Source organism: Palaemon carinicauda, chromosome 24 (assembly GCF_036898095.1).
Source record: "Palaemon carinicauda isolate YSFRI2023 chromosome 24, ASM3689809v2, whole genome shotgun sequence".
NCBI lineage: Eukaryota > Metazoa > Arthropoda > Malacostraca > Decapoda > Palaemonidae > Palaemon > Palaemon carinicauda.
Genome location: NC_090748.1, coordinates 3,155,396 through 3,176,624, shown reverse-complemented (window position 1 = coordinate 3,176,624; position 21,229 = coordinate 3,155,396). Strand labels below are relative to the sequence as shown.

At 42.2% G+C, this 21,229-nt stretch overlaps 1 protein-coding gene across 5 annotated transcripts in view; it reads right to left on the bottom strand.

The window, feature by feature from the left end:
• LOC137618043 (protein FAM76A-like) overlaps positions 1-17,159 on the bottom strand; it is a 118,735-nt gene extending 101,576 nt beyond the window's left edge. Inside the window, exon 1 of one of the 5 annotated variants that reach the window (XM_068347966.1) lies at positions 16,900-17,159. In XM_068347966.1, the coding sequence (XP_068204067.1) occupies positions 16,900-16,980 (81 nt within the window). In that variant the 5' untranslated portion in view covers positions 16,981-17,159. The remainder of the gene's footprint in view (positions 1-16,899) is intronic. The other 4 variants (XM_068347967.1, XM_068347965.1, XM_068347969.1 and 1 more) reach the window with 4 other exon arrangements.
• Between the last annotated feature and the right edge of the window lie 4,070 nt (positions 17,160-21,229).

The following is a 21,229-nucleotide window of genomic DNA, read 5'->3' as shown; positions in this document are numbered from 1 at the left end:
AAAACCAGTGTACATGTTAATCAAGAAGCTAAGTATCCCGTATTTCATTTTTATCAGTTATTCAAAATAACAAATGAAATTAAAAGTACCTGGTAAGGAAGTCGACTTGAACCATTACTCTGCCTTTAATAAGTACGTCTTCCTTACTGAGCGCAGCGGTCCTCTTAGGAGGCTGAACAACTCTTAGGTGCTGAAATATAAAGGGCTGCAACCCATACTAAAGGACCTCAACACAACCTCTAACCTAGGCGCTTCTCAAGAAAGAATTGACCACCCGCCAAATCAACTAGGATGCGGAAGGCTTCTTAGCCCACCGTAACAACCCAAAACAACAATAAAAGCATTCAAGAGAAAGGTTAAAAAGGTTATGGGATTATGGGAATGTAGTGGTTGAGCCCTCACCTACTACTGCACTCGCTGCTACGAATGGTCCCAGGGTGTAGCAGTTCTCGTAAAGAGACTGGACATCTTTGAGATAGAACGATGCAAACACTGACTTGCTCCTCCAATAGGTTGCATCCATAATACTCTGCAGAGAACGGTTCTGTTTGAAGGCCACTGAAGTAGCCACAGCTCTCACTTCATGTGTCCTTACCTTCAGCAAAGCAAGGTCTTCATCCTTCATGTGAGAATGAGCTTCTCTAATCAGAAGCCTTATGTAATAAGAAACTGCGTTCTTAGACATAGGCATCGAAGGTTTCTTAATAGCACACCATAAGGCCTCTGATTGTCCTCGTAAGGGTTTTGACCTTTTAAGATAGTACTTAAGAGCTCTGACAGGGCAAAGAACTCTCTCCAGTTCGTTACCCACCATGTTGGAAAGGCTAGGAATTTCGAACGATTTAGGCCAAGGACGTGAAGGAAGCTCATTTTTTGCCAAAAAACCGAGCTGTAAGGAACATGTAGCCGTTTCAGATGTGAATCCTATGTTCCTGCTGAAGGCGTGAACCTCACTTACTCTTTTGGCTGTTGCAAGGCAGACGAGGAAAAGAGTTTTGAGAGTAAGGTCTTTGAAAGAGGCTGACTGGAGAGGTTCAAATCTAGATGACATAAGGAACCTTAGGACTACGTCTAGATTCCAGCCTGGAGTGGACAAGCGACGTTCTTTAGAGGTCTCAAAAGACCTAAGGATGTCCTGCAGATCTTTGTTGGAGGAAAGATCCAAGCCTCTGTGGCGGAAAACTGCTGCCAACATACTTCTGTACCCCTTGATCGTAGGAGCCGAAAGAGATCTAACATTCCTAAGATGTAACAGGAAGTCAGCAACTTGGGTTACAGTGGTACTGGTAGAGGAAACTGCATTGGCTCTGCATCAGCTTCGGAAGACTTCCCACTTAGATTGATAGACTCTGCGAGTGGATATCCTCCTTGCTCTGGCAATCGCTCTGGCTGCCTCCTTCGAAAAGCCTCTAGCTCTAGAGAGTCTTTCGATAGTCTGAAGGCAGTCAGACGAAGAGCGTGGAGGCTTGGGTGTACCTTCTTTACGTGAGGTTGACGTAGAAGGTCCACTCTTAGAGGGAGAGTCCTGGGAACGTCGACCAGCCATTGCAGTACCTCTGTGAACCATTCTCTTGCAGGCCAAAGGGGAGCAACCAACGTCAGCCGTGTCCCTTCGTGAGAGACGAACTTCTGAAGAACCCTGTTGATGATCTTGAACGGCGGGAATGCATACAGATCGAGGTGGGACCAATCCAGCAGAAAAGCATCCACGTGAACTGCTGCCGGGTCTGGAATCGGGGAACAGTACAATGGGAGCCTCTTGGTCATCGAGGTAGCGAACAGATCTATAGTTGGCTGACCCCACAGGGCCCAAAGTCTGCTGCACACGTTCTTGTGAAGGGTCCATTCTGTGGGGATGACTTGACCCTTCCTGCTGAGGCGATCTGCCGAGACATTCATATTGCCCTGAATGAACCTCGTTACCAGCGTGAGCTTTCGACTTTTTGACCAAATGAGAAGGTCCCTTGCTATCTCGAACAGCTTCCTCGAATGAGTCCCTCCCTGCTTGGAGATGTACGCCAAGGCTGTGGTGTTGTCGGAGTTCACCTCCACCACCTTGTTTAGCAGGAGGGACTTGAAGTTCATTAAGGCCAGATGAACTGCCAACAACTCCTTGCAATTGATGTGAAGCGTTTCCTGTTCCTGGTTCCATGTCCCCGAGCATTCCTGTCCGTCCAATGTCGCGCCCCAGCCCGAGTCTGATGCGTCCGTGTAGAGATGAAGGTCGGGGGTCTGAACAGCTAATGAGAGACCCTCCTTGAGAAGAATGTTGCTCTTCCACCACGTTAGAGTAGCCCTCATCTCTTTGGAAACAGGAATAGAGACCGCCTCGAGCGTCATATCCTTGTTCCAGTGAGCTGCTAGATGGTACTGAAGGGGGCGGAGGTGGAGTCTCCCTAACTCGATGAACAGGGCTAACGATGACAGAGTCCCTGTTAGACTCATCCACTGTCTCACCGAGCATCTGTTCTTCTTCAGCATGCTCAGGATGCACTCTAGGGCTTGGTTGATTCTTGGGGCCGACGGAAAAGCCCAAAAAGCTCGACTCTGAATCTCCATTCCCAGGTAAACGATGGTTTGGGAAGGAACAAGCTGGGACTTCTCTAAATTGACCAAGAGACCCAGTTCCTTGGTCAAATCCAAAGTCCATCTGAGACTCTCCAGACAGCGACGACTTGTGGGGGCTCTTAAATGCCAGTCGTCTAAATAAAGGGAGGCTCTGATGTTCGCCAAGTGAAGGAATTTCGCAATATTCCTCATCAGTCGCGTAAACACAAGAGGTGCCGTGCTTAGACAAAAACACAGGGCTTGGAATTGGTACACAACCTCTCCAAAGACGAATCTCAGAAAAGGTTGGGAGTCTGGATGGATGGGAACGTGAAAGTAGGCGTCTTTCAGATCCAACGAGACCATCCAGTCCTCCTGCCTGACCGCTGCTAGGACCGACTTCGTCGTCTCCATTGTGAACGTCTGCTTGGTGACATAAGCATTGAGCGCACTGACGTCCAGCACCGGTCTCCAACCTCCTGTCTTCTTGGCCACCAGGAAGAGACGGTTGTAAAAGCCCGGGGATTGATGGTCCCGGACTATCACCACTGCCTCCTTCTGTAACAGGAGCGACACCTCTTGATGTAACGCTAGCCTCTTGTCCTTCTCCTTGTAGTTGGGAGAGAGGTTGATGGGAGAAGTGGTCAGAGGGGGATTGCGGCAGAACGGAATTCTGTAACCCTCCCTTAGCCACTTGACAGACTGAGCGTCTGCACCTCTTCTTTCCCAGGCTTGCCAGAAGGTCTTGAGTCTGGCTCCTACAGCTGTCTGGAGAGGAGGAAAGTCAATGCTTGCTTTTCGTGGACTTGGCACCTTTCTTGGACTTGCCCCTGTGACCGTCTGGACGGGAACTTCCTCGGCTGGGGGCTCTGCCACGAAAGGGCGGAATGAATCTGGTAGCAGGCGTATCAGCCACCGGGGTGCGGTAAGTTCTCGGCACTGAAGGTACAATTTTAGCCTTACGTGCTGAAGAGGCCATGAGGTCATGCGTATCTTTCTGGATAAGAGCCGCAGCCATCTCTTTGATTAGCTCCTCCGGAAACAGGAACTTGGAGAGAGGAGCAAACAGTAACTGTGACCTCTGGCAAGAGGTGATACCAGTAGAAAGGTAGGAGCATAGATGTTCCCTTTTCTTGAGGACTCCTGAGACAAAAATAGAAGCAAGTTCGCCAGAACCATCGCGAATTGCTCTGTCCATACAGGACATGATCAGCATGGCCGAGTCTTTGTCAGAAGGGGCAGTCTTCTTGCTCAAGGCCCCCAGGCACCAGTCGAGGAAATTAAAAATTTTGAAGGCGCGAAAGACTCCCTTCAAGAAGTGGTCCAGATCAGAAAAGGTCCAGCAGACCTTAGAGCGTCTCATAGCCGACCTACAGGGAGAGTCAACCAAACTTGAGAAGTCGGCCTGGGCAGAGGCAGGGACCCCCAAGCCTGGTTCCTCTCCCGTGGCATACCAGACGCCCGACTTAGAAGCCAGCTTAGGAGGAGGAAACATAAAAGACGTCCTTCCCAGTTGCTGCTTGGACTGCAACCAATCCCCTAAAATCCTCAAAGCTCTCTTTGATGATCTGGCGAGGACAAGCTTAGTGTAGGCAGACGTAATAGGCTGCATGCCTAGAGAAAACTCGGATGGAGGAGAACGAGGGGTTGCAGAAACAAAGTGTTCAGGGTATAACTCTCTGAACAGAGTCAGGACCTTACGAAAGTCTATGGAAGGTGGCGACGACTTGTGTTCCTCCACATCAGAAGAAGGATCATCCAGGTGAGCAGCTTCATCCTCAGAAACCTCATCACCTGATGGTTGAGAAGCGAGAGGTAACGATAAAGCGGTATGCTGAATGGCTGAATCCTGAAGAACGGGTGCATGCGCACTTGCGGATCCATCATCAAGTCTCTGCTGAAGAGGATGAGGGCTGGCAATGACAAAGTCATGAGGCTGGGATGAAGGAGGTTCTGCGGAGGTCTGAGGAGCAAGCGTGGTCAGAAGCGAATGCTGTAAGGCATGAGGCTCATGCTGCATAGTATGCGGTTCATGTTGAATGGGAAGAGGCTCATGCTGCGAAGAATGCGGTTGCTGCATGCGTTGAGGCGGCTGCCTCATAGCATGAGGTTCCTGCCTCAAGAGTTGCGTCTGCCTCAAGGGTTGCGCTGGTACCTGGCAACTCTCAATGCGGCAGCTCACGCATGGAGGCAGGAGGAGCCTCAACATCATACGTCTGGCAGGGTGGACTGCGCAGAGGTGGAGGAGCGCTCGCAGGAGGAGGTGTGCTAACCTTCTCTGCCTGAAACTCCTGCATCAACACCGCAAGCTGAGACTGCATTGTCTGCAGCATAGACAACTTGGGATCAACAGAAGTTGGAGCAGAGGCCTGTTGAGGCATCGCTTTACCTCTCTTAGGAGGCGTGCAGCCATCAGATGACTGCGGCGAGTCCGAACTGGCCCAGTGGCTACACCTGGGCTGTTGGACTCGCTCGGTCTGGACCTTACGCTTAAGAGGTCGTGAGACCTGGGTCCAGCGTTTCCTCCTGGAAACTTCTTCCGCAGACGAGGAAATAAAGGGCTCAATCGTCTGGGAGTGGAAGTGATGATCTCTATCAGATACGCCCGCAACCACTGAGGATACAACTGTGCGCCGATCAAGGCCTGCCGAACCCTTTTGCCCTTCGACATTGCTTCTCCCCTGGGCTTGGGAGCTTGCAAGAGGTCCCGGACTGGGAGGACGACTGGCACGCACAGAAGTATCCTCATGCGCAACACTGACACTGACACTAGGCACAGCACTGGCACTACCACTTCCCACTGCACTTTTCACTTTAAGTTCCTTGACATCTGCCAAGAGAAGATTGTGGTCACTCACTAAAGACTCCACCTTATCACCTAGAGCCTGAATGGCACGTAACATATCCGACATATCAGGCTGAGCACTCGTAATAGGTTCGGGGGTCACCACTACAGGGGAAGGAAAAGGTTGAGGATCATGGGGGGAGGAATAAACCAAAGAGCGAGAAGAACTCCTCCTAACTCTCTCCCTCTCTAACTTAGCCGTATACTTGAGGAATTCATTAAAATCGAATTCCGAAAGCCCGGCACATTCCTCACATCGATCTTCCAACTGACAGGATTTTCCCCTACAGTCGGAACAAACGGTGTGAGGATCAACCGAGGCCTTCGGAAGACGCCTACTACAAGTCCTAACACTACATCGCCTTTGTCTAGGAGCTTGAGAGTGGTCGGACATCTTGAATTAGAGAACAGTCAAGGGGGGATTCCAAATAAAAGCAAAGATCGTTAACCATTAAATCAATTTAATTCCAAAAGCTATCTAAGCTAAGGGAAAAGCTTCCTGTATAGCGAAGGCTAAATTTCAGAGCAATACTTCACCAAAACCGTGAACTAAGACTCCAAAATCAACAGCGTATCCATGTAGGTCTTGCCGGCGGCACGACAGAGGAAAAATTGAGGTGGTGTTGACAAGAAGTACTGGAGTACCTGACCACAGATGGCGCTGGTGAGTACACCCCCCTCTTGTATAGCGATCGCTGGCGTATCCCGTCCGTAGATTTCTGTCGGGCAACGGAGTTGACAGCTACATGATTATCGGGTAAGATTAATATTGAAAAATGACAGATTAAAGGTACGATGAGGTACTGTACAATTAAGAGCTATAAAGAATTTTAAGATAAGAAACCAATTCACGTAGAAAAATTAAACAAAAACTAATACCAGTCACTTAAGTGTGAGGTCATTTTGAGCTTAAACCTAAGAGCATAATACGTACTGAACTTTTTCAATGTGAGTACATAAACTCAAACTTCCAATGTAATGAATATGGGGCGGTGGGAGAGAAGGCCTTCCACATTCAAAACAACAAAAATAGAATTCCTAAGTTTGATACTAGAGGTCACATTGCTTACATGTACGTACGAAGCAAGAGCTCTGGATGTTCAACACCAGAAATGTTAAAATAATTTCTATTTTCCTAGCTATACAAACTCTCATCTTTTAGTAGGGCTATTTTACTCTGTTGGAGCCATTGGGCTTATAGCATCTTGCTTTTCAAACTAGGGTTGTAACTTAGCTAGTAATAATAATAGTTATAACAATAATAATAATAATTATAATAATTATAGTAATAATAATAATAATAATATTAGGGGGCCAGATTCTGATGTTCTCGACGCTCTCCAACCAGCCTGAAGTTTTTCTTATTTACTAATGTCTTTTTTTATTTGCAGTATGAATGTGAAACAATCAGCATGCAGACATGTCCAGGACTGTCAGATTGACACTGCGGCACCTTTACGAGCAGGGTTAAGGTTGATTCTCATGCTTTATGTTTATTGTGTAGAGGGCACCGCTGCACTTCGGACTCGCCTTGTGAGGTGTGCAGAGTGTGGCAGCCCTCCCAGTGGACAAGATTTTGGATTAGGAGAGAGAAGAGATCTAAGCGCAATCGTTCTACTTCAGGTTTGTCCTCGAGGTCAGAAAACTCTGAAAGATCCCGACTTCCGACCTCACAAACTCGTCACTTGAGCCATTCTTTACTCAACATTTTGGTGGACAAGCCGAAGAAGACTGACATCCTAAAACTCGAGGAGCACGTTCACAAGGTAGTAGACCTCCCTACTTCCTCTAAAGAAGCAGAGAGGCCTCACCTTGAGATCCCTCCATTCTTCAGTTTTTGTCTCATTGATGTTGGAAGGCATCTTATAAGAAGCTTACGGTTGAGACATCACAAATAGGTCTATTATCGGGGAATCCCCCAAAGTCGGGACTTTATTGGCTATTCAAGGATGCAAAGACCATTCGGGGTCAACTATCCGAGTCTTCATGCTCAGTTTGTCTGTCAAAATGTTCTTTTTTTCTTAAAATAAATTGGGCTGACAGGGAGATAGAGTTGTCTTCCGTCCATCACAGTATTTCTACAGCCAGTTGGCAGCGCAGCCATGAAAAAGTACTGTACCTCGTCGGTCATCAACAATACGGAGTGGCATGAAAGGAACTGTCGAGTGTTTGAGAGCCAGAAAGGCTGCTCTCATTTCCATCCAGTTTATGTGGCACTGCCGATCAGAATCGGACCATAGCCCGGAGGCCATGTGTCACAACAAGCAAGCCCCCCACCCCCTTCCTTTGACGCATCTTTCAAGAGCATCAAATCTGGGGGAGGAGCAAGAATATTCTACTCCCATGGGGAGGATGGCATCTGCTACTCACCAACTAAAGTCACTCTTTTGCTCTGACCAAACCAGTACCCGAAGATTCAAAGGATTCCTGTGCCGAGATCAAAAGGTCTTCAGTTGCTACTGAAGAGACTGAATGCGAAGACAGCCACTGGGCACCAGACGCTCCAGGGAGGTCAGGTAGCCCAACAGATGTATCCACGGGTGTGCTTGCAGCAAGTCTTGCAAAAGGAAGGGACCTGCCGCTTCCTTGAGTCTCTGTACTCTGCTTTGGGATGGAAAAGCCCTGCCTTTTTGGGTGTCTATTTGCATTCCAAGATACAGTATACCAGTTTCTGTGCAGGTTAGAGAGCAGACTTTCCCAAATTTATCACAATCCTTTGAGAAAGGAGAGAAGTCTGTCTCGGTGTCGGAGAAGGGTCTCCATCGAGTCTGTGAGTATCAACTAATCGTCTAGATAACGAAGTAGTTGGATGCCGTTGGCAAGGGCACAGGTTGAGGCTAGGGTCAACACTCTTGTGAACACCTGAGGTGCTGTGGATTGGCCAAAGCACAGTACACTGTACCTGAAAGTGGTAAATTTTCTTGTGAACAATGAATCTTAGGTTCTTCCCTGATGCTGGATGGATAGGGATCTGGAAGTACTGTACGCATATTTTAGATCTAGTGAGATCAAGTGTTTAGCTCTGACAACTGGTCTGACCGTTTCTGCCATCTCCATCTTGAACAGAGTCTGATGGACAAGCTCGTTCAGAGCAGAGAGGTCGATGACTGGTCTCTAGCCTCCAGAAGCCTTCTCTGCAAGAGTCAATTGTGGAAGCCTGGGGACCCGTCAAAAGGATCTCTTGAAGAGCACAGTTCTCCAACATGGTATGTTCTGCCACCTGCAGGGCAAGATCTTTTGTAAAGGAATAGGACATCACCGGATCTTGAGTGAAAGGAGGGAGAGTGAGTGAACGAGACCTGGAATCCTGCACAGATGATTATGACCTTCCTAGCTTCAGCCCCAAGGATCTCTCATCTCTGCCACCTGCCCATCATGCATCCTCCCATTCGTGGTCGGGCAGGAGAAATACCCCCCCCAACTTGCAGGAGGGGCCACGTCTTCCACCTCTCCCTCCTCTGCTTCTTGGCACTGGACTGCTTCAGAGTTTGGCGCTCTCCTACAAGCTTGTCTAAAGACGGGAGACGCCCTCGGAGCAGATGGTGCCGAAGAGTCGAGGCGAGATGTTACCGCCCTGTGGAGGAGGGAGCCATGACTTACCTTCCTCCAGACCTCTGTAACTATGTCAATGTCTTCCAAGTTAAATAAGGAAGGGCCCTCCATTGACAGGTTATGTAGCTTGAGCACTTCTGTCTTCAACAGTTGCCTGTGGAACTTTGAAATGACAGTGTCTTTCCATTTCAGGACCCAATTTGTCCACTGGTTGGCTACATTGTGAGCAACAGCTCTCCCCAGAAAGCAAGGTTCTCATAGCTTTCTTTTTGACTGGATCACCCAAATACTCATTGGCTGTCAGATAGCCAACTGAGTCGATTCATGAAGCGGCTTGCAAGGTTTCTCCAGCCAAGAACATCACTTGTCCAAGGGCAATTTGTATGTCATCGTGAAGTACAGTACTTAGTAGCACTTCCTTTACCGAAAAAATGGTACAAAAAGTAAACATGAAGAGTTACTCTCGCTCAGAGTCATTAGTCTCAGCAACTTAGGAGATGACATCTTGGCACCCTTCATAATCCTAGACCAGGGATACTTGATCCTGGTCGTAGCAGTGGGGGGAGGGGGGGGAAGAGATCATGGAACGTACCCTTCCCCTGGGGACAGGAGTATGATGGATTGCCCGATCTATTGATTTTCCTTATGCATCCCAACACCAGCAGAAAGGAATGATCCAACTCTCTTTGATTGTTGGAGGTCCTTTTAGGGCTAGTTGGTTGAGGCGGCACACCACCCGATTGGTCAGAATTTTTGTCTTTCGACTCGCCTACCTCCAGACTCACACTCATAGGAACCTGTGTTGTGTCAGGTTTGTCAATAACAGTCCCGAAAGGGACAACAGCGAGATGGTTACAGTACCAAAAACACCCTTCTGTTAATCTGGGACCTCGAACACTTTCGAATCCCAGTTCTTCGGAGGGATTCTCGTATCCTTCCACTCCCGCAGCTTAGCCACAAAGGAGGCACGAAGACTAGCAATCTGCTTCCCAGGAGCCACCGGCAGCCGTGAAGCCTGCAGAGGGACCACGGGAGCAACAACTGGCTCCGAGAGTGGAGCGGATGGTTCAGCACCCACCTCTCAACTCGAGACTCGAACCCTGGAGAAGGCATTTCCTGCCATGGTCTTGTTTTTTTTACTGCTGGTATCGAAATGAGTGACGAACAGTCAAAAGAGATTCTGAGGGTAGAGGAGGAGCATGCTTAGGAGCAGTACTCCTACACTTAGGGTCTGAAGGTGGGAGGAAACTCGCAAGAGATCCTAACAACCAAAGGGGGATTTGAGCCTGCTTGAAATTCATCCACTGATCATCGAGCTTAAACAAGGATGGTGACAGCCTGCTTAACAGGCCTAATGAGCTCTGCAAACCATGGCGCATCATTCACGAATGAAGGGATGGTCGCAAGAGCTCTCGATAAGCGGTGTTCTTGACACACTGCCCACTAGGACCAACTTCTCTTGGTACGACCGAAGTGGAATACAGTGGAGCACAGCTGGAGAAATGAGTAGACCTCCGTCAGGAGTAGAAAATGGCTTGCCAGGCTCTCGTGGGCAAGAATGACAAATGTGCACTCGGGTACTAGCCTCGGCTCTGAAGGAAGGTGCTACCCGTTTGCAAGCCGAAACATTGCTGGCTCATGAACACTCGCAAAGAGAACTTGGAGGAGGTTGGCGAGTTGCCTTGTGTGTGCCAAAAGCAGGAAGTGCACACTCGGAAAGCGGCAAGCATGGCAAGGTTGGCTTGTCTGTGAACGTGTGCCTATGCCCGTGAACATCAGAACTATCAAGTGCATGAGAGGCAAGACACCAAAGGATCTAGCACTTGCGAGACTCGTAGAAACTTGTTGTGCCTTGGGCACACAATGAAAGGGGGCTGCAACTACTGGAAGTTGGCTGCCACGATCACCAAGGTGCTCCAAAGAGCTTGAGCAAGGCAGTGATGAGTCACATACCCGCTTATAAGGAACTCAAGAGAGAAAGCCCTCTCACGTTGGCAAGAAGGGCGATCAACATCATAGGATGAAGGGTAACAGGGTTTCTTCTGCCGAGTGGACTCAGTGTGCTGAGCAGGCTGCACAAGTACAGTTTGCTATAGAAACCATTAATATATCTAAATTTTTATCACACTTTTGGCATTGAAGTAATTTCTGATATACTACATAAATTTTTGCCAAAAAATTATACTTCCTTTTACCGATTCTTTTCTAAATTTAGCAGAAATATTACTAAAATAGTTTCAATACACTAATTTCTAAGGCTCTATCAATTTGGTTAATTTAATTTCATGAAATCAAGGAACCAGTACTCAAATTTTTATACCTTTTATCAAAGGTTTCTAATTTTCTTGCAATTCAATGCCTTTTGTTTAATTGGGTTAAGTGTACCTGACCACCAATGGCCCGAGTGTCGTAATTTGAAAAATATGGACTACCGCCATATATTTTCATCAAACATTCAAAGTACCGGTACCGTTTTATTAAATAAACAAGGAACCTTTTATTTCTTCCTTAGGGATATTTTAGTATTGTCTTGATGCCCTTTAATGGAGGTGATAGGCCTATTTATGATGGAAACTCACAAGTTACAACTTAGCTTTATTGGATATAGCGGGACACACAACTAACAATACACACCAACATCTAGCGGTAGCATTAGGAATCATGTAGCTGTTGGCAGCGTTCTCAACAATATTAACATCATAATTATTAAATAATCATTAATAATATAACCAGTATAATATAATTTTACCCAAAAAGCAAAGTTCAATCACCTTTTACTGAATCAAAGAAATGTGATCTAAGCTAAAATACCTCCACCTAATCTTACCTATATAGGCATGTCCTTAACAAGGGGAGGTCTAAAAGTCCCTCTGTGACCCAACAGTTACCCCTACTACGACTAGTTGGTAGTTTCATCCTCAATTCTAAAAACTACCCTCTGAAACAGGATTTAAAGACTCAGTTTCTAAGTACGTACCTGACCAGAACCTGTCTGCAAAACTACATTCGTACCAAAATAATTTTTCCACTGCAGATCCCTCTTTCTGATGTTCATCTCTGTTCTCTGAAACTATTCTTTTCCATAACAAATAAAGGCAAGATTCATTTGAAACATCCCAATATGTAAATTTAATTTTAAAAGTCCTAGTTCTAGCCCCAGTCTGAACTGTACATTTGAGGGAAAAATAAAAGGAAGAATGAATTGAGATTCATAGAAGGGAATGGCTTTATATTAGAGAAATTGATAAGGCAATTCTTATCATTATCATTACCTTCGCCAACAAAGTTGGGAGGAGGTTATGTTTTCGCCCTGCTCATCCGTTTATCCATTTGTTTATTTGTGAACCACTTCCTGGCCACAATTTTATTCATAGAGCAGTGAAACTTTCCGGGATTGATTGTGATGATGAGACATGGAAGTGCTTCAATTTTGAAAGCCTTAGGTCAAAGGTCAAAGTCGAGCAAAAGGTCAACCGAATTAACCCTATCCTCAAGAAATAAGCTATAATGGCAGAGGTCAGCACTCTGTGTTCTTTTCTAGTTATTATTATTATTATTATTATTAGCCATGCTACAACCCTAGTTGGAAATGCAAGATGCTGTAAGCCCAAGGACTCCAAGCGGGAAAAATAGCCGGTAAGGAAAGGAAATACAGTAAGTAAACTAGAACAGGCACTCGGTACAGCTCATACCTTCAACACAGCCATTTGATGCATTTTTTAGCAGACAAGTCAGATAACAAAACCCGCACTTTCTGCAGATTCATTGACTCCACTGACGTTCCCCAAACTGCTAATAAGGGTAATGAATTCACTATATCATGCTGTATATCACAAGATAGGCAATTGAATTATGCACAAATTGGCCATCTGGCAAAAGACCCTTTTACCCTTTCGTGACCTTGGCCTTGACTTTTGACACAATTAGCCAATATTTTGTGCGATTGAAGAGACAGACCAAATGTATTTCTCAAAAATAAATCTGCTATCAAGAATCACAGCTAAAATTTTAAGAGAGTGAATGAGTTAAAGAAACATTATCAATGCCAAAATCTGGATGTTGAACAGCGACTGTCCTCGACTACTGACAATGATACTTTGAGTTTTGTTAAGGTTGAACTTCATGACCTGTAATTTGCACCATGCACTAACTCTAGCTACATTGTTATTAAAGATTCAGCAATTCCAGTTCTACAATCAAAAGACAACCTTGTTTTCTAAGTCAATAATGAAAACAAGGTTAAATATATTCAAAGTAAAATTTGCAAAGTGAGCGGCTGATAACCAGGAATCAGACCATAAAACAGTGGTTCCCAACCCAAGTGTCGAGATGCCAGCGACCCAACCCAGGGTCGCAACACAAATTAAGAGAGTGAGGGTATTTCTGAGGGTCACCAAAGGGTCTTACAGAGGGTCGCAAGGGTCGCCTAAGAGTCTTACAAAGGGTTGCGACACAAATTAGGATCGCTAGGGTATTTCCGAGGTTCGCCAAAGAGTCTTATAAAGGGTTGCGACAAATTAGGGTGGCGAGGGTATTTCTGAGGGTCGCGAGGGTATTTTCGAGGGTCACCAAAGTCTTACAAAGGGTCGCGAGGATATTTTCGAGGGGTGCCAAAGGGTCTTACAAAGAGTAGCAACACAAATTATGGTCACAAGGGTATTTCTGAGGTTTGCCAAAGGGCCTCACAAAGAGCGGTGACAAATTAGGGTCGCGAGGGTATTTCCGAGGGTCGCCAAAGGGTCTTACATAGGGTCACGATACAAATTAGTCACGAGGGTAATTCCGAGTTACTAAAAGGGTCTCACAAAAAAATATCGTGATTCACAGATGTTCACATTTTTATTTTTAATAATGTAACTGATTTACTTTAATAGGACAAGGTAAAGATTTTATGGGACACAGTAACAAAAGAGGCCGAGTCATAAAACACCTGCACAGTACTCGTATAACAGTAACATGAAATGGTTGGATTTATCGTTACAATTAGGGTTGCTACTCCAGGTTAAGACTCTATTTAGGGACAGCCAATAAGGGTTGGGAAACATTTCCATAAAATTAAAATTACAGTTTCCTCCACACTCGGATATCCGATACAAAAATATATATTTCCTAGCTAAAATGGTGTGTTTTCAAATAATTCAACCTTTAATTCAGTCACAAATAATCAGATTTAGAGATTTAGTAAAGAAACATGGTCAAAACACTGGAGGCTTTGTTTGATAGATAACATGATTTTTCATAGAGTTGAGTTCTTCGTAGCAATTTTCATCATAATACCTCGTTACTTGATTGTGTTAATTATTTATTGGTTTTTGTTCTGCCGTATGCTTCGCTTGTGATTGAACACACAACTTTATCGGCAAATAATTTTGTAACCGTAAATTATAGGAAGATTGGGCAAGGCACCCCTCACCCATCGAGATACTACCGCTAGAGTTATTAGGTCCTTTGACTGGCCAGACAGTACTAAATTGGATCCCTCTCTCTGGTTACGGCTCATTTCATCTTTGCCGACACATCAAATAACCTGGCCTATTCTTTACACATTATCCTGTTTCCTCATACACTTGACAACACTGAAATTACCCAAACCATTCTTCTTCCCTCAAGAGGTTAACTACTGCACTGTAATTGTTCAGTGGCTACTTTCCTCTGGGTAAGGGTAGAAGAGACTCTTTAGCTATGGTAAGCAGCTCTTCTAGGAGAAAGACACTCCTAAATCAAACCATTGTTCTCTACTCTTGGGTAGTGATGTAGCCTCTGTACCATGGTCTTCCGCTATCTTGGGTTAGAGATCTCATGCTTGAGGGTACACTCAGGCACACTATTCTATTTTGTTTCTCTTGTTATTTTCAATTTGTTATATTTTATATATATGAAATATTTATTTTAATGTTATTATTGTTCTTAAACTTTTCATGAAGTTTTTCCTTATATGCTTTCTTCACTGGTCTATTTTCCCTCTTGGAGCCCTTGGGCTTATAGCATCCTGCTTTCCAACTAGGGTTGTAGCTTGGCAAGTATTAATAGTAACAGTAGTAACTTTGTATGAATCATTTAAAAAGTACATGATGACAAGTAAAGAAATAATAGACATCCAAATTTGGTTGAAACTGTAATAATGCCGCCATGAAGTAAATGGGGTAAAATTATAGTTACAAACGAAACAACATTTTGAACTGAAAAAAATAGTTTTCCCTGAAGTTTATAATGTGCTTTCACTAAATTTGACCTCCATTTCAATAGCAAATAAGACGAAAACCAGTTAGACCTTCTAAAACCTAGGATATTTTTTAGGAATCTAATGGTTTTTACTATGCCGTGCGTTCGCTTCACTCGCGGAAAAAAGAAAAACATTAAAATCCTATGCATTTTGAGCTGTGCACACTAGCCCAATCGATTATTAATTCTTAGATAATCAAGTTTTTATATGCAGTGAAAATAAATGGGGGGGGGGTTGTGTATAACGGCGACCACCTGTATGTATGATGATGGTTGATTAAGAATACAGCAATGTAAGGGGCGATTGCCCGGGGGGGGGGGGCATTAGCCCCCCGTTAGGTAAGTAAGTACAGACACGGCTTGTGGGGGAAGTTCAGTTTAGTTGGTGTCCATATATTATGCTTGCTGGAGGAACTGGCCGCTGATATGCAAAGGTTCCGAAAGCGGACTATTCTCTATAGCAAAACACCTGTTTTTTGGTAGAAAAGCTTTTTCTGTCCGTAACTGTAATAACAGCAATGAGTAAATTTTCGTATGAATCATTAAAAAAATATCTAAGTAAAGAAATAATAAATATCCGAATTTAGTTGAATCTCTAATAATACCGCCATGAAATATATGTAGGCCGTAAGCCTTCAATTGCATTGAGAGTCAAAGAGGTTGCACTATAGTCAATATTTTTTTATTGAGGCAGATTTGCACAGGAGGCAGATTTGCACAGACTCGCAGGGGTGCCCTTTTAGCTCGGAAAAGTATCCTGATCGCTGATTGGTTGGACAAGATAATTCTAACCAATCAGAGAGCATGAAACTTTTCCGAGCTAAAAGGGCTCCACTGTGAGTCGGTGCAAATGCGGTACTTCGAATTACTGGAATCCCCCGGATTTAAAATTACCAAAATCCCCTACAATATCACTGCAAACACTTAGAAATCGATAAATAATGTGTGTTTTTATTAATATACGTTACTTTTATGTTTTCAGCATTTATATTTTTTATATATTTGCAGGTAGAACCTTGGCTAGGGGTTGTGACCTGGGAAGGGGGTCCGGGTGCTTGCCCCGCCTAGGGGTTGTGACCTGGGTACTACTAGGTTAGGTTAGGTGGGTTTGTTAGGTTCTGTACCCTTTTATATATCGTGTAAAGGGTATATGGAAAAATGCTTTAAAATACTAATCTTATTTAATTAATTTACTAAAAAATAATGTAAATTAATAAAAACGCATTATTTATTGAGTTCTAAGGGTTTGCAGTGATATTGTAAGGGATTTCTGTCATTTTCAAGGGGATTCCAGCATTTACCTGGAAAATCCAGTAAATCCGATGGATTCCAGTAATTCGTTTTTCCCGTGTAAATGCGTCCCATTAAAAAAAAAAATGACTATAGATGTGGAAAGAAAGCATAAGTGTAGGTCTAGCTAAGCTACGGTAGGCTACATCTACTAAGCTATGTAATTCATAATTAGTACATAACCTAATTATTATTTAGGTCATGGAAAAATGACCGAAGATTTGAGAATTAACGCTGATTACGCACTTACGCTAAAATAATTGTTATTCTACGATTACAAATCTGGTAGGCCCATAATTGCACAAAAGGAGCTTTCCCGTATAATAAAGCAATGGGAAAATAACCCTTAAAGTAAATTTAAAACAATTTATTGCTACGAAAATTGCAAAACTTGCAAATTGATAAACAAAGTATAACCCGTTTTACGGTAAAATGCTACTCACTTTGCAAAGTTGTTGGCCCTGGGAGAGCTCCTCAAAGGGATGTCGGCTGAAACACCTTGAGCAAGCGAATAATGCAGACATTTTCTCCTGTGAGGTTCACTGTAAGCACTTATTAACACCCTGGGGGGGAAAACGTTAGCTAAAAAGGAGTTTCCGTTATTTAGGCACCGCCGTTACTTCAATCTCTCTCTTCAAGTCCACACAACAAATGAAGGCGTCAGTGATGCCATAATATCGGTGATTTCCCTTATTTAAAATAACGGTAATTTTATCGTAATAATTAATCATATCTCTTATATAGAACATTTATACCAGTTTCCTATTATATGGGATAGTTTAATTTTAATTTATATGCATTCGATAATAACAATAATTATTTAATAAATAGGTAACTAGCATTTTTCTCGCTACAACGTCAACATGGACCGTAATGACAGTGAAGTGACCATAGAAAATGGGCTTAAGAAATTCATTTTCTGGGTCAGCTTGTCATTTAAGTCAAAAATTCACTTTTTATATTGTTTTTGTTAATTATTTTAGACGTATTTATGACTAAATATAAGAGTTTAAAGAATTATTGAAAGGGAATTAAGCATAGAAAACGGTCACACGCATCGTGTACTTAAGAAATTTATTTTCTTGTATAGCATAGTTAAGTGAAAATATCTCTTTTAGATTGCTTTTCTACATTATTTTAAACATATTTTTTGACTAAATATACAAATTGTCGACTTATTAAAAGGAAAATTCGATGTCTTGATAGATAATTGCCAAATGTTGCCAGTAAATTACTAAATCAAGCCTGAGTGGAGAATACATTTAATATAGAAAATGCTTGTATGTTATCCATAATATTGTATCAATAACGAAACATTAAAAACTATTTAATTTTTCATACAAGGGATATTTTAATTGCTGTGGTAACTACCTAAATATTTATAATGCATCGCTTGTTTTGGTTCTCTATCCGAAGGTGTTACGTAACACTTTCGCATTTATTTTCATTTGATTACGTAACAATGATGCTGATATAACAAAGCTTTCAAGTGTGGCCTATGGCCTTGTTTTTCAGTAATAATAATAATAATAATAATAATAATAATAATAATAATAATAATAATAATAATAATAATAATAATAATAATAATAATAATCATCATCATCATCATCATCATCTCCTACGCCTAATGACGCAAAGGGCCTCGGTTAGATTTCGCCAGTCGTCTCTATCTTGAGCTTTTAATTCAATACTTCTCCATTCTTCATCTCATCCTTCGCGTTTCATACTCCACAGCCATGTAGGTCTGGGTCTTCCAACTCTTCTAGTGCCCTGTAGAGCCCAGCTGAACGTTTGGTGAACCAATCTCTATTGGGGAGTGCGAAGAGCATGCCTAGACCATCTCCATCTACCCCTCATCATGATTTCATTCACATGATGGTCTTCCACTGTCTTGGGTTAGAGTTCTCTTGCTTGAGGGTGCACTCGGGCACACTTCTATCCAGTTTCTCTTCCTCTTGTTTTGTTAAAGTTTTTATAGTTTTTATAGGAAATGTTTATTTCAATGTTGTTACTATACTTAAAATATTTTCTTTTTCTTTATTTCCTTTCCTCACTGGGCTATTTTCCCTGTTGGGGCCCCTGGGCTTATAGCATCCTGCTTTTCCAAGTAGGGTTGTAGCTTAGCATTTAATAATAATAATAATAATAATAATAATAATAATAATAATAATAATAATTTACATCTTTTATTTTCATCATAGTTAATATATCATTTGTACTCAATACTTCATGTACATACTTAAATAAAATGTCCCTACATTTATTGTTTATATACATATTATTTAAATGCCTCCAAATTGATTTCCAGTTAAATAAAGGGTACATTTTTTTTTTCAATAACTGGAACATATTCATCATTTTTCATTAAAAGCTCACATACATCTTTTGTTTTGATTTCCGGGTACAAGGTCATGTTGAAAGCCCTTCGTAAAATTGTGTAAAAATAGTACAGTCCTGAAATTGGCCTTCATTTTCTAATAGGAAGGTGGCTCTGGCTTTACTCTTATGAATAATAAACTGATAACCAAAACACTTATTTTTCAAAATTTTCAGAAATGTACTAAATATGAGTGATTTTTGCTTTACACTGAATATCAGTAATCGCACAACCACCTTTTGATGTTAACGAAAACATGGTTTTCCTTGCAATAGGTTCATAGTTGCTAGTCCACAGATATTTGAAAATACTTTTCTGAATACTTTGAACATATTCCACTGGAACTGGGTAAACATGTGCTGTATACCACACCTTTGCTAAAATTTTACAATCTAGTATAATTGCTCTTTGAAACATGGTTCCTGGTTCCTGGTTCCTTATTTCTCACTCCGCAAAATAAGTTTTCGGGCACTCTATCTCTTTATAGATAGGTGCAAAGCTTCTAAGCTTATTCTTATTATTGTTATTAAGTTTATATCACCTGTACCTTAAATAAATTAATATCATAATGAGATTCTCAATCTTTACTTTTATTCCCTTCTACCTTGAAATTGGATAGGATAACACCTTGCTATCATCAGTTTTGGCAACCTATTGTGGTAATCAGTTTGCCCTACCTATAAATGCAGCCAGTGGGTTAACTTCTTGTTATGAAAGATCTTCTTCTTCTTCTTTGTCTACATCTTTTCCCACTTCTATGTAGGATCGATGTTTCTGGTCAGCTTTCTCCATCTACCTCTGTCCCAAACCTCATCGCCGTTTAATTCCTTTGATCGAAGGTCATCCTTGATACAGTCACTGATGGGGGGCAAGGCAGCCTCAACTTGGTGCCGGCCCCAAGCCCTGGTAAATGGGGAGGGTTGGCGGCAGGAAAGGCATCCGGCTATGAAAAATTAGCCAAAACAACTATGGTCAGTGAGATGAAAGATACTAATGATTTTGTTTATGCTACTTTCTAAGAGTTTCCAATTCATATCTAGACCTTGTTGATAACTATTGCTATGATATATACCTAAAACTTTACAATAACCGTTCAAAACTTGTAAACTATGGTCAGGCCATACTTCTCTCTCTTTCCAGTTACCAAGGCCTATAATAGAAGTTTTGCCTCTATTAAGAACTGCACCTGAAGCTTTCTAAAATTCTCTGATGACATTGAAACATTCCTCTAATGCCTTATCACAAGTACTAACTATGACAGAGTCGTCTACATAACCTAGTAATTATATAATAGCGGAACCTGTATAAATTACACAAAATGATATTTTCAATACTAATTATCTTGTTCTTAACCTATACATGTTTGAATAAAATGTCCGAGATTGATTTTATATTCTAGGTTATGGAAATTGATAGAAATCTATTTTTTGTCTAATATTTAAAACAAGAGTCAGGTGCTAAAGACAAAATTGGGAAAACTATATAAAATGTGCTTTGGTTAAGTAATCAAAGTCTAATGTGAATTTGTAAGAGTATACCATGAAATTATTTCCGTTTTCTTTAAAGCGTGACAAAATAAATAACACACACGCTATCGTATTAATATATAGATGAAGCTCATTAAGCAACCTTAACGCATAACTGAACAACCTTTTCTTGATCATTGTATAAAATACTTCCTGATATATAATAAATAACATCATAGACAAAGGACATCCTTGCCTGACAGACTCATCGAAAGGAAAAGGGTTAGACATATTACCGTTTATACATAATACACTTTCAGCATCTACATATAACATCTTTATTCAATCAATAACTTCATCATCAAAACCAAATCCTTGTAGTATTCTAAAAAGAAATTCGTGATCGACACGATCGAATGCCTTTGACCAATCCAAGCTCATCAACGCTGCATCAGTAGGCTACTAGCCTACTTTCATTTGCATGAAATATTAAATTTCCCATAAAAAAAAAAGTTCAAATTGTTAACTGGACTACTTTCAATGCAACAAAACTTCTGTGATATTATCAAGGGTAAACAGTGTTTAATCCTATTGGCAATAATTTTTATCATCATCTTAAAATCAACATTATTAATGGTCTCCTGAACACAAACTCGATCATTTCAATTAAATCTCCTTTGATAATATTCCCAAATCCTTAATAAAACTCTACTGGTAGCCCATCTATCCCAGGACTTTTCCCACTTTTCATGCTCGGAATGGTATCTAACACTTCTTTTTCACCGACTGTTTTTGTTGATATATTTTCTTCTTCTTCTATAACTTTCTGTATGAGCTGTAAAAACTCATTCCGCATATCTAAATCACATTCTTCTTTCTTGAATAAATTTTCGCAATGTTCTCTCACATAATTCATCATTGCTTTCG